The sequence below is a fragment of the Heteronotia binoei genome, chromosome 2, assembly GCF_032191835.1.
Source record: "Heteronotia binoei isolate CCM8104 ecotype False Entrance Well chromosome 2, APGP_CSIRO_Hbin_v1, whole genome shotgun sequence".
In the NCBI taxonomy this organism is placed as follows: domain Eukaryota; kingdom Metazoa; phylum Chordata; class Lepidosauria; order Squamata; family Gekkonidae; genus Heteronotia; species Heteronotia binoei.
In genome coordinates this window covers 38,496,486-38,510,164 of record NC_083224.1, presented here as the reverse complement: position 1 = coordinate 38,510,164, position 13,679 = coordinate 38,496,486, and the positions used below count along the sequence as shown (strand labels likewise).

Sequence of the window (13,679 nt, the reverse complement as noted above, 5' to 3'; positions counted from 1 at the left end):
TTGTTAAACAGCAGTCTTGAACTAGATTACCTATATTCAAAGCTCCATTCTGCTATGACTTACTGAAAGCTAATTGTCACATTATCAAGTTTGGCGCTTAGTGGGGATGACACCAGGACTTTATGTCAGACACAAAATGGGGGTTTCATGCCTCCCAGGTGCATTGTTTTCTGCTTGCAACCACAGCATGCATTTAGAAGTGGCTTCATCCTCTCCCCATTTGCTGTATGTCCTCAAATTGCACCAGTGTGAAAATGACATGTAGCCATGTGAAAGTTGCAGCAGAGGCAATAGAGATTCCATGGGCCAGTTTGATGTGAAAAGAATGTGTGGGAGCAGCTTCTTCTCCCCATGTGCTGAGGTCACAGGCAAGAAAAGGGCTGGATAAAACTCCCATTGCATGTCTGACACAATGACCTCATACCATCCCTTACAACCCCAAGAACTTTATAATGTGAAGATGGGCCCTAAGTTATCTTATCATTCAACTTTTTTCTAAAACGTACCCCATGGATGACCATTATAAGAACAAGCATGAGAACTGAACCACTGGCTTTTGTAAGCTATATGAAGAAGATTTATACCCCGTCCGTCTCCCTGAATCAGAGACTCTGAGTGGCTTAAAATCTCCTATGTCGTCTCCCCCCACAACAGACACCCTGTGAGGTGGGTGGGGCTGAGAGGGCTCTCCCAGCAGCTGCCCTTTCAAAGACAACCTCTGCCAGAGCTATGGCTGACCCAAGGCCATTCCAGTAGGTGCAAGTGGAGGAGTGGGGAATCAAACCTGGTTCTCCCAGATAACAGTCCACATACTTAACCATTGCACCAAATTGGATCTGTAAATATGGACCCTGTAAATATGTCAATGCAAACAAGAGCATTCTTGCCCCTCCCCACCCCAAGTTACTTTTAGGAGAAAGTGTTGCAAAGACAGCAGTTCAGATGTTTAACAAATCAGATGCCAAACAGCTGCATTTTAAATTAGCATATATTTTACTGTCTCAATCACAGCAACTTCATACAGTAAGATACACATAAAAATATATAGCATGGTGTTACTTGCAATTTAACACTGTTCTGTACTACAGGAATTCCATGACAGATATGTACATAGGACTGCTTCCTTTTTTTAAAAGTAATATAATTAGTCCCTGCTATGTTCACCGTATAAATTACGTGGCATCACAGTTTTTGTTCATTTAGTGTCGTGTGAGTAGCAATGTGGAACTGGAACGAGAGACAGAGCTAGAAGCTACACAGTATAGCAGCCTAAGAAAGACGGGCATGATGCTTTGAGGCTGAAGCAGAAACAAAATACATCAAAAGAAACTCTACAACCTGTTTTAGAAATAGTAAAATTATTTTGAATTTGATAATATATACATCTTGTATCTACAAGTATACTAATATATTTATTTTTTTTAAAAAATCCTTCAAAGTTTTTAAAAACCTTAATTATTCACTTGTGCAACCATTTCCCTTAGCCTTCCTTAGCAAGGTAATATTTGCCTGTAAAAAAAATAATAATACTCAATGCACCGTAGCAGTAATCTCATTTATACTGTTCCTCATGATGTGAATCTTCTCGGTATTAGTTTGCTGTTGGCAGCATTCTCAAACACTCATTTTTTGAAACTGCACATTTGATAACCATCTGCAGCCAAAGCATTCCAGCAAACTTACAATGCTCATAAAACTGTCATGTTCCTAACCCTCTCCCGTGTGAGGCTCCTCCCCTCCATCGCCCCAGAAAAACACACTTAAAAAAAAAAATAACCATTTAGGTTTGTTCGCCACATGAAGGGTGAAAGGACAGCAATTCTTAGTTCTACCTATCTACAACCATGCTCATTAAATGTACAGTTTTTGGGTCAAAAGTGTTAACCTGATACAAAGGTCAGAGTTGAATGAAATGGCATAACTATCCTACTTAAGGAATAAATTGTGGAGACGACATTGATAGCCTTTGTGGGTGTAAACCCAAATTGAGTATGCAGACTCAGCTTTAAGGTTGAAACATTTTACTAAACTGGGAATGACACAACCCTTTCCTTTTTAAAATCTATGTTATCACAAAACAATGATACAGATTTGCCACAGAGTGAACGGTATGTATTTTACACAAAAGTCCTCCTGGCAAGGACGAATGAGAGTTGGTGGGTGCGTATGGCCAACTCTTCCATTCCTTGCTGAGGCACAATTTAGTACTTCTCAAAGAGCTTGGTTTGTGTATGGAAGGGCTGGGATGACACTGTTTATTACCAGGAACAGAATCTCAAACCAACAGAAATAAGCAAAAGGAGAGACAAACGGATTTCATGGGACATCAGTCTACAACAATAGCCTTTAAAAGCTGTAGGGGCTATACAGTACAGGGGAGAGGGATAATGTTACCTGAAGAAATAACCCAGAGACTTTAAGTTACAGGACTTCAGCATTTTTCTTTTAGAAAAACACAACATTCTGTATATTTATTAAAATATAAACTGCTTCCAAATTGTCTATTTACAGTAGAAAGGATGGGATTTCATACACACATAACAGAAGGTAAAATTCAGTCTGGACTCATTGTCACTCTGGGCATAACACAACATACACAGATTCACTTATTAAAAAACAGTAAAGACAAGAAGGGTGTATTGGCAAACACTTAAATACTAGGTTTCTATTGTGATGTCATATGGTATCCTGGAAAACGGGATGGGGGAAGACGAGATGATGAGATTCCCATGGCCATTTGCCTAGCAAAGATGAGGAAATGCATCTAAACCTCTTCTGAAGCAGACACACACCCCAATCTCTTTTTGGCAAGTTGATGAACCTTGTGTGCAAACTGCCCAAACAGACAATTTCACAATACACTGAAAATGCTGTTCTCAGTTTCCTGGCTGTCATCTTTGTTACTGCTCTGATGCTGGATAATGTAGATGAGGTGGTAACAGCAATGCACACACAGAAGCATGATGTCTCCTTAGGGAAACAAAAACTGGAGTGCAATGTCTGCCTATTCCTGAAAAGGGGGAGGAAAAAGAACCCCAGAGCTCCTCTCCCCCTCTACATGGGAATGGAGCAATGTTCAGTTGAGTTACCTAAAAGAGTAGCAGCAGAAACTATTGTTTGGACAACATGTTGTGAAGCCACATCAAGAACTGGTACCTACATTGAGATGTGTCTGTCTAATACTAGGGCATGTCCTACTTTTCCTTTTCTCCTAACAAGAGGTCAGTAGGGTGATATTTCTTACCAGCGACATCAGCATGTTTGTATTTTTAGCCCTTTTGTCCCAAAATATAGTTTCGGGAGGAAAGATAATCTATCTATAAACCAGGTGTGACAGCTGGTTGGATTTATAATTTAACTGATTGTTTGGCAAGAACCGGTGGAGCTCACTCTTTCGACAGCAGGGATCGTAATAGTAAGCACTGAGGCAAGCATCGCAGGAGACTTTTGAACAGAAAGTGCATGTGTTTGCGGCTCCTGACCGGTTGCAAAAGCCGCAGCGGGAAGAACCCGAAGGCTTGGATTTGGAAGTGAACTGAGGGACTCGCTCTTGAGTTTGTAACATGTACTGAGGCTTTTCCCGTGCTGCAGACCCAGATGACACGCCTTCGCCAGAGAGAGTTTTGAGCGAATAGCTGCTCTGCTTCATTGCTGGATACTCCTGCCTACAAATGAGCAAACTGTCACACTTTTGGCAAACAGAGGTGCCGCAAGATAATCCACAGCTTTGGCACTTAAGGGGAGTGGTCTCTTTGGCTAAATGCATACGTTTATGATAGTTAGGATTGGCATCGTTTCTCAGCAGCCACACATCGTGTTTAGCAGACTCCTGTCTTTTGAAGTTTAACATGCTTCTAGAATCAGGGTCAGTATATAAATCTAAATCGTCTTGAGGGGAATAATAGGTACTGTATGGAACACCCGTTCTTAGTATGCCATTGGCATGGGATGAGACTGGCAAATATTCCTCAGAACACCCATGTGGAGAACTTGACATGGCAAGGAGAGAGGGAGACGGACGTATTATTTCATCTTTGATGTCGTCTTCAGTATCGACCAAAATAGGTTCTTTTCGGAGACTTAAGGAAGTCATCAAAGGAGGCTTTTTATTTTCCACGTAACTATCGTAGGCATCCACTGATTTTGAAGGTTTGGTAACTTTGGGCTTGAAGTAATCTTTAGAGCCTCTCTCGCTGGCAGACTTCTGAAGTACCATCCGTGACATGGAAGTGCTCAGGTTCTCTTTGCATTCTGCACGGCGCTTCAAGGCATCTGAGCAGCCTCGAACATCATCGTTGCTATTTTTCCTCTCATTTATAATGTCAAGCTCTGAATATCCTTTATCCTTCACTTGCAAATGAATTTCAATCAACTGTTCACACTCTACTTTGGCCAAGTACAATTCAAATGATACCAGCTTCACTTGCAGGGTATCTACTAGGTCTTTGAGCTTATACACTGTTCCAAGTTCTTGGACGTAGCCCATTGAGTTCAGGATCTGCCTTATATCCTCATCAAGTATGGTAGACTTCACATAATAAACAAAAGGCCCTGTGTAAGTCTGAAGATGGGAAAGAAAGAGAAAGATTACTAACTCAGCTCCCAGCTAAATAACATTCTGCAGTACTCACTGAATCGAACAATGCTGCACCTTAATGCTTGCTTTAAAAGATGAAGTGCAAGCCCAGAATGCTATTTTTATTCTTCACAATACGCCCTGTCTGCATTTCTTTATGAAACAAATAGCATTTTCCAGGGCCGTACAATGCTCAAGGAAATATTTTAAAGTGCAGTGGATTAATCTTCAAACAGAAACCCACAGATTACTCTTATTTCACACAACACATGTTTTCAGTTTTAACGTAACAAAGCATTTTCTTTTCATCTATAATAGATAATTGTATCAAATGTATTTTGGGGAAGAATTAGCAGGTGGGTAGGGACAGCTGGAGATACTGCCACCTGAAAAGCTGTGGGAGTATCAGGAGGATGGGTAAGTACAAAAACCTGCATGTTTTTATTAAGAACCACAGCCAATGACATTTTAACTGTATTAAAGTTTTAGTAACAATGTATTTGTTAGTTTAAGTCTCAGTGCCAGTATATTATGCTATTTGCCTTGGAGGTAGAAAACCAAGATTAAGATTGCAAAAAATAATTTAGATATTAGCTTTGATATCTGGGAGGAGAATGAGGTTAGCCACTTTAGTTCCCCACTGGGGAGAAAAGTGGAATATAAGCAAAGCAGTATTTAGGTACCAACCTTCTCCAGGGCTGTGAAAAATTTCCATGCTCTTGAGCATCAACATTATGGTGGACAGTGCCAAAATTGCAATTCTAAACAGAACTGCATCTTGCCAAGCCTCCGACTTTGATAGACTTAGAAAGGTATTGCTTTGCTCAGGATTGTACCATGGGACTATTTCAGCACACTAATGATCAGACAATAATAGCACTTTAGCTTTCTCCACTTTACAGGGACAGGCCACTGATGGTGCACACAAACAAGCTTTCAATATCAAGAATTTGGACAAGAAAGCACCACATTCATATACCATGCCATTTTGCTGAAAAAGCCAAGTAGAAGCTTTCATAAACTTAACAACTATTTCCCTGATGCAACCCATTAAAATGCTAGATATCGTCCTCATTCCTACCATTTAGTGGTAAATATTTACAAACAGCGTGTGCTTTGAGGTATGACAGTTGTGACTGATGGGAGATCCATCTCTTCATGTTTCCATGAACAACCCAATTCCATTTTTATTTCTATCGTTTACTTTTAAGTGTTACCATGACAAGCAGGAACATGTCTGTAACTGCAAAGGAGTTGCTCTATTTTAATAGCGTTAAAAATTATTTTAGTAAACACACAGTAGCAAATGGAAATTCAGAGTCTGTTCCCTAGGAGCTAATGTGTGTGATGTCCCAGGGTCCTGCTCTTTTCCCTACATCATTTAATATCTATGGACACCCACTTAGCAAGATGTTCATAACAATGGACTTGGGTGTCAGCATGCAGCTGACATTCAACTGTTTTATGTACTTATGAAAGCCTGTGATGCTGCCATCTCAGGTTTTTAGGTGGTACCCTGGATTCCACAGCCAAGCAGCTATGGACAAAATAGCAAAATTTCATTTCTGATGGAGGCAATACTGGCTAGGAAGGACAATGAAGCAATTCTGTTGCTGACTTCTGAAGGGGTACCTTTCATGTTAGTGGAGGCACTGAAGAGCCTGAGGGGGGGTGGTGGTGGTTTGGCCACTGTGTGACACTGGGTGGGCTGCTGGCCTGATCCAATATCTCTTATGCTCTGGCACTAAGGTCATTGACAGAGAACAGTGTTATGGCTAGGAAAGTTTTCTTCCAATTATATATGGTTCAGGAATGCCACCCTTCTTTGGTACAGCTGACATGGTCACACCAACCATGTTTTCTTGAGTCTAGATTACACGGGGTTGTCGTTGAAGACAACACAAATTATGATTGGTTCAGAATGCAGCAGCATATTTGTCGACAGTTGTCAAAAGGACTGATAAGATTACAGCAACTCTGGGTTAAATGAAATGGTTACCAACTTATTTCCTGTTCAAGGTGTTGCTGTTGACTTTTAAAGCTCTCTCTGACCTGGGACTCACTTATCTGAAAGACTGCGTCTCCCAATATGAGCCCCAGAGGACCCTATGGTCTTTTTGCCATGTTTGTTGCCCCCTGACAAGAGGCTAGAACAGCCTCGCTATGAACTGGATAGCCCAAGCTATCTTGATCTCATCAGCTAAGCTGGATTGGCCCTGGCTAGTAATAGGTGGGAGACTTCTAAGGAATACTTGGGTCTTGACACAGAGGGAGGCAATGAAAAACCAACTCTGGACATTTGCTTTGAAAACCCCATAACTTTGACTTGATGGCACTTGCCACCATCACAACAACCTCAGCATGAGCAAGAATGTTTTTTTGAGGCCAAATGAGATGCCAAGTTCTGTGCGGGCTGTTCATTTACTTCTGCAGGGTTGTGTCAGACTAAACATTGTTTTTAAACTGGCTCTTAATATTAAATGGTGTTTTAATTATTATATATGGATTTATTTGAAAATCACTTTAAGAGGTTGGTTTTATTTTTAAAAAAGGCATATAAATACATTATATAAAGTTCACAGTTGCCCTGAGAGATATGAGATTCCAAACAGATCAATGATTTTTCTTTTCACACTAGTTTATGGTTGCGTACTTTCAATGCATTCTTTACACTCCATGGTGGTTGGAAAGAGACAGAGCATGGAGTATGGGGAAAAACAACAATGTCCTTCCTTTGGAAGAAGGAGGCAGTTGGTAAAAATAAAATTAAAAGACAGCTGAAGCCTAGGGTCAAGGATGAAATGATAAAACTTTTGGATAAATCCCAACTCAGCAGAGTCATACTTTCAGTCTATAACTTTTTGCGAGGATAAAATGCCACTGAACTTCCCTAAATAAAATGTTATAAGGGTTCATTTTTAAAAAGAATAAATGTTAATTTATTAAAATGTTAAAATAAGAATTCATTTTTGAAAAGAAACTATGTCCCATATTATAATCAAGATTAATCAGGACAATGGAATCTATATATAGGTAAAATCCTGTCAGACTAATACTCCCAGATACCAGAAGCCGGGGCTTTTTTTTGTAGCAGGAGCTCCTTTGCATATTAGGCCACGCACCCCTGATGTAGCCAAACCTCCAAGAACTTACAGTAGGGCCTATCAACTCAGACTGGAAGGTCAGATGCTGAAGCTGAAATACTTTGGCCACCAAATGAGAAGGGAGCACTCACTGGAGAAGATCCTGATGCTGGGAAAGACAGAAGGTAAAAGAAGGGGACGGCAAAAGAGGAGATGGCTGGACAGTGTTACTGATGTAACGAACATAAATTTCAGACTTCGGAGGATGGTGGAAGACAGGAGGGCCTGGCTTGACTTTGTCCATGGGATCGCAAAGAGTCGGACTCCACTGTGCGACTGAACAAAAAGCTCTTGGAGGATCGGCTACATAAGAGGGGTGTGGTCTAACATGCATATATGAACATATGAAGCTGCCTTATACTGAATGAGACCCTGGGTCCATCAAAGTCAGTATTGTCTACTCAGACTGGCAGCAGCTCTCCAGGGTCTCAAGCTGAGGTTTTTCATGCCTATCTGCCTGGACCCTTTTTAGTTGGAGATGCCAGGGACTGAACATGGGACCTTCTGCTTATCAAGCAGATGCTCTACCACTGAGCCACCATCCCTCCCAAAGGAGTTCCTACAACAAAAAAAGCCCTGCCAGTAGCAATTAAATATCAATTAACCCACTAGTCCTTTGTAAGCCAAGGTGCTTCCTAGTATGAGATTATTTTCAAGTATGCGTCTAAAATTAAATTCTTTCTCACTATTTGTGTTGGTAGAAAAGTATGAAAATGGCTGCCTTTGCTTTCATTAATTTTTTAATATCCAGGATCAGCCTCACCATTACAATCCTAAATCACCTTGACGGCAAAAATGAAAAATAGGCTTAGGAGAGAGGCTTTTGTGTCCTCACCTTTATATTTTTGAATTCCTTCTTCCAAGGGTAAAGAAAAAGATTAACTCCAACTGATTCCAGCACACCAAAAGCATTCCGGAGTGAACGTAAACTTGAAGATTTCAAGGACCGAAGAGAATGTTCAGCTATCTCATAAAATTTTATCAACCGGAATCTATAAAAGGGATCAATCTTAGGAAGGCAGAGTAAGGCTGAAGCTGCCACTTGCAGGTACTCTTCACTAACTGGGCGCTGCTTCTTATCAGAGGTATCCAATTTGGATTGGTGAAATTGTATATACTTCCTAAATACATCTTCTTTATATTTTGTATCCATCTGAAGTAGGATTTTAGCACGCTCGTGGGCGGCTACCTCATCTCTTCCATAGTTACTCCAAAGCAAGCTGATCAGTAGATATTATATGAGATAGGAATGCAGAGGCTCCTGGAGAAGAAAAAAAACACGTCACTGATTATTACGTTAATCAAATATGCCATGTAATATTCCTTTCCTCTTAAGGCCCTACCAAAGAACCTTTAGAATGACAGCTCTCGGGCTTTTCCCACTTTTGTAGTGACACTAGAGCTTGTTTGAGCCTCATCTGCTTTTGCAGTTGAAATGACGCTTTCTATAACCGCCTGGGGGAGAAGAGGATGATACAAGTTTCTGTAAGTTTTATTGGGGAGAAATGTGAGCTATAAATGAACAAATAAATAAATAAATAACCACCATTATTAGGTATAGATAAACCCATGTGGCAGGGTTCTTGGAAGAACAACTGAACTGAAAACAAACACTGGAAAAAGATAAATATTATACATTGTTCTCCAAGTACATCATGGCTCAGTTATGTAACTTTACAAAACAGGTTTTTACACTAGGCTTTGACGATTTTAATTTTAAGCAGTTTTACTGCAATGAACTCTAACACAGGGAAATCTGCTTGGCAAAAAGTGGATCTGAAGGGAAAGCACAAGGTATCAGTCTAGGCTCCTTGGCCCATACATGATCCCACTGCCTGCTATTGTAGATGGGAATGCAAGCAGTTCTCTTCTGTCCCAAAGCTGGCAACAGAGAAACCCAATTGTATATACAAATTTTCCTCACTAGACTTCAGCCTGTGTCTATCAATTCACTTTTTTTTACATTTCAGAAAACAAAGAACCAAAACTAAGTCTACAATTCTATCCACATGTCCTCTGGAGTAAAGCTCTTGAACGTTTATTTAGACTTAGTGCTGAATCAATGGGAACTGTTTTGCATTGTGAAAAGGACAACTCTAGTTACTGCAACCTGTACAACAGAAAACACTGATGTCATACTAGCCCTGTTCCATGTAGTAATGAACCTGAGCAGATACTAGGGCAAATATCTTATATGTATATCTTATACAATCAAATAACACGGGGGGAAAGATGAATGAAGTTACAAGTAAGAGAAGCAGCATCTCACAGACCTCTTATTAACAAAGAACACAAACAGAGAAGGAGAATCAAGAAACGCTGACTGAAATCTTGCTTCTGTCAACTACTCACAGGTAGCATTAGGCAAACCATTCTCTTTCAGTCTCAGTCCTACATTTACAATACGAGAACATCTGTCTATATTTGTGAAGCATTCCAGACCCTTAACACTTCCAATTGCAGGAGGTATTCTGACTAGCACTTCGGACAAGAGGTAACATGGTTTCATTCCAGGTTCAGCATTAGGTAGGCCCATTCTGTAAAACCTAGACAAAGCTTTGCTCAGTAGATTCCCTCAGTAAAGAGCATATAATTTCCTCTTGGCATGAGAGGACATTCTGCTTTCATGAAAAGTCCTTGGAAAAAATCAGTAAAATGGATGAAGTGCATGAGATTCATTCAATATAACCCTAAACATCTTGTTTATTAATAGCTGATGATAAACTGCAAGGTAGCCTGAGCAAAGCCCTAAATTCTTAGTAGACAATCATTCACAAGTTAGAAATCTATCACTTAAACAAACAACCTACTGCTCAAAATAAAACACAATCATGTATGAAAACTGGTTGGATTGGAATGCTCTGCAGTTCTGTACTGAAGGGGGTTGTTGTATTGTTTAAGATGCCAAGCTACAGGAGTCCCCAAGAATCAACTAGGGTCTTCTGTTAAAGACAGAGAATGTATAAGACTTCCATCCTCCTTATTTTAATTATGATTTACCATCTGTAGACACATAATTTCTGCACAGCAGTTTAGCATAATCTTCATTATGCAAATATCACGTCCCTGAGTCTAAAAGCCGCAAAATCTGTTCACAGCAAGACTATTCAATTTATCAAACTGAACTTGTGCTTAAGTCCACCCCCCAGGAAGCACTGAGTACTGTGAAGTGAACTTTTCAGTTCATATAAGCTAGCCCTGAGTCACACTCAAAGCTCTCAGATATCAAAGACAAATTTACACAACCCAGCACCTATGCTTTTCCCCAGCATCCTCTTTATCTCTTTTTCATGATCTAGTACAGGGGTGGGGAACCATCATTCCGAGTGCCATATACGGCCCTCGAGGTCACTTGGTGTGGCCCTCAGGGATTGCTAGGCCGAACCGAGTCATGTGGCAGTCTCCCTGGGGCCTGGCTGGCCAGCGAGGATTGTGGGGCCCAGTTGCACTGTGCAGCAGCCTCCCTAGGGCCAGGCAGGGATCACAGGGCCCAGATGTACTGTGCGGCAGCCTCCCTGGGGCCTGGCTGGCCGGCCAGAATTGCTGCGGGACCTGGAAAAGTTACTGTCACAGTTCAATTCGCACTTGATTACCCCAGATGGTGTGGCCTAATATGCTAATGAGTGTGTGACCTAATATGCTAATATTAAGGGATGTGGTCTAATATGCTGAGTTCCTGCTGAGCTTTTTCTACAAAAAAGTCCTGGACCTATGTATTTGCAGTGGGTGTGTGTGGGTGCGCGCGCCAGATTAGACTCTCATCACATGACTTCAAATTAAAAAACAATTATTTGCATTAATTTTGCTGGCCTCAATCATTCTCCCTCGGCGGAGCACTGTTCTTTAAGTTGATAATTTTTTATGGCCCGCGAATGATGTTATAAATATCCATATGGCCCTTGGCAGGAAAAAGGTTCCCCACCCCTGATCTAGTACAACACAGTACACTGTTATCAGGGTGGTAGCTTATAAGTATTTGCCAAGTGCAACAGAAGAACTTCAGCAAACAACAGCTTCAGGAAATAACTACATGTAGAAGACTTTTGCGGGCTTTCACTTCCTTAATAATTATGAACTAATTACTTTCTACCACTTTTTCTTATTTAGTTTCAATACATGTTATTTTTCTCAAGCCTTCAGATATTATTGCCTCAGCAGAGAACACAGACTACTAAAGCAGGATGAAAACCCAGACCTGCTTTGGTTGCACAGCCTTAGATGTTGCTTGCAAGTGAATGTCCAGGATTTTTCACATCACAAGACCTGTAACTCAATAATATGGTTAACAATCTGCTTGCCCTGGCTTGATCCTGCAAACTGGCAGGGAACATAACAAAAGGAATGACAAGATCCCTTTTCCCCTTTGGGAAACATCATATTTCTCACCCAGAGTAAAGCCTTTCAAGCATCACAGCTGAATATTCCCCAGCCCCTCAACTAGGCCTGAGGGTCAATGAAGCCATAAGAGGAACAGACATTAAAATACACATACACCCAACCCAGCCCTAGAGTGCCATGTGTCTTTGCAATGTTTTTCATCAATCCCAGTCAAAGCCACTTAAAAGATATGACAGGTATGCATGCAAAAAGATGCCTACAGCTCACCTGTCTTGGGGGCGGAGTGGAGACGATCATGTCAAAATGATTTTTTCATTTTATCAGATTTATATCCCGCCCTCCCCTGATGGGCTCAGGGCGGCTAACAACAGCAGATTAAACCACATTAAACCTTAAAACACAAAATATCCAATAAAATCATTCATACAGTTTACAATAATTAAAAGCAAGATGTGCGTTTCTGATTACTCTTGATGTTCTTGATTCTGTTATAGTGATTCAGTGGGATTATCGATGCTGTGGAGTAACAGCTACCCCCCTTCATGAAACATGATCATGAATCTTGAGACCGTCACCACAGGGATGCATGCAAAAACCGATGCTTAAAACCGAAAGAAAAACTGCGCTAGTTTTTAAAGCACACCGTGATCCTGAAGATCCAACGGGTTACTGTACAAGCAGCCCACAAGTGGAGCCGAAAGCACAGCCGAGTTGGGTGGGGGGCTTTCCACCTCCCTGATCAAGCCCTCTTTCCACTAAATGGCTAACGACAGGGTCCGCTAAAGCGTCCAAGCGGAGGCCACTCGAGCTGTCACTGGCCCCTGGGAAGAGTCCCCCACCCAACCCTTCGGCAAGGTCGCTAGGAGACCCCCCCCCCTTCATTCTACTCGGTATCTCCGCCCCCACAGCCGCCCCCACTCACCGCCTATTTCGGTCTCCCTCAGAAACTCATAGCGAGAAGCGCGGGAATCCGCTTAGGGCACCTCAACACCTTCCACAGAAGACCACAGTCCAGTAATCACCGCCACTAGCCAGCCAAGAAATCGTCCACGACCCGGATGCGCATCCCTCTCTTTCCTCCCCCCCCTTCCCTCGCCCAGGAAACCGGAAGTAACAACTACGGAATCGGCCTCAAATAGCCGTCGCCTTTCTGGCGCGAAACACGCATGCGCAAAGCCAAAGGCCGCTTTCCTCTTCCTTCGGTCTTTTTGAGTTACCTTACGCATGCGCGAGCCCCCGTAGCTTAAAACCGTGTCGATCGTCCACCTTTTTGGCTACGTGGTTTTCCTTATTTTTTATTGGGTCTTGTATTGTCTTAGTAAAAACGTTAAATCTCCAGCAGCAACGAAGAGATATGGAAGGCCGCTGGGGATGGGGCAGGGTGTCTGAGAAGGTAACAGAATGACGAACAAGGGGTGTTACTTAAGTGCGCCTGCGTAGAGAGAAGGGCGAGCCGAAAGGTGTGACGTCATAGAGAGTGTTTAAAGGGTCTGAACTTTTCTCGCGCCATTCGGACAGGTGTGCAGTTAAATGCATGGAAGGTCTACCGTTGGGCACCTATCTGTACCTCTGAGAAGATTACAGCAATCGTGGAGTTACTTGAATTTCTGCTTTTTTGTCAA

The 13,679-nt window shown here is 41.7% G+C and overlaps 1 protein-coding gene across 1 annotated transcript; it reads right to left on the bottom strand.

Annotated features, from left to right (window-relative positions):
* Positions 1-974: 974 nt before the first annotated feature.
* Positions 975-13,455, bottom strand: SPATA2 (spermatogenesis associated 2). The gene is made up of 3 exons (XM_060230807.1): positions 12,980-13,455; positions 8,555-8,980; positions 975-4,561 (listed from the first exon to the last, which is right to left on the bottom strand). The coding sequence occupies exons 2-3, from the start codon at positions 8,870-8,872 to the stop codon at positions 3,314-3,316; spliced, it is 1,566 nt and encodes a 521-aa protein (XP_060086790.1). The 5' UTR covers positions 8,873-8,980; positions 12,980-13,455; the 3' UTR covers positions 975-3,313.
* Positions 13,456-13,679: the final 224 nt, after the last annotated feature.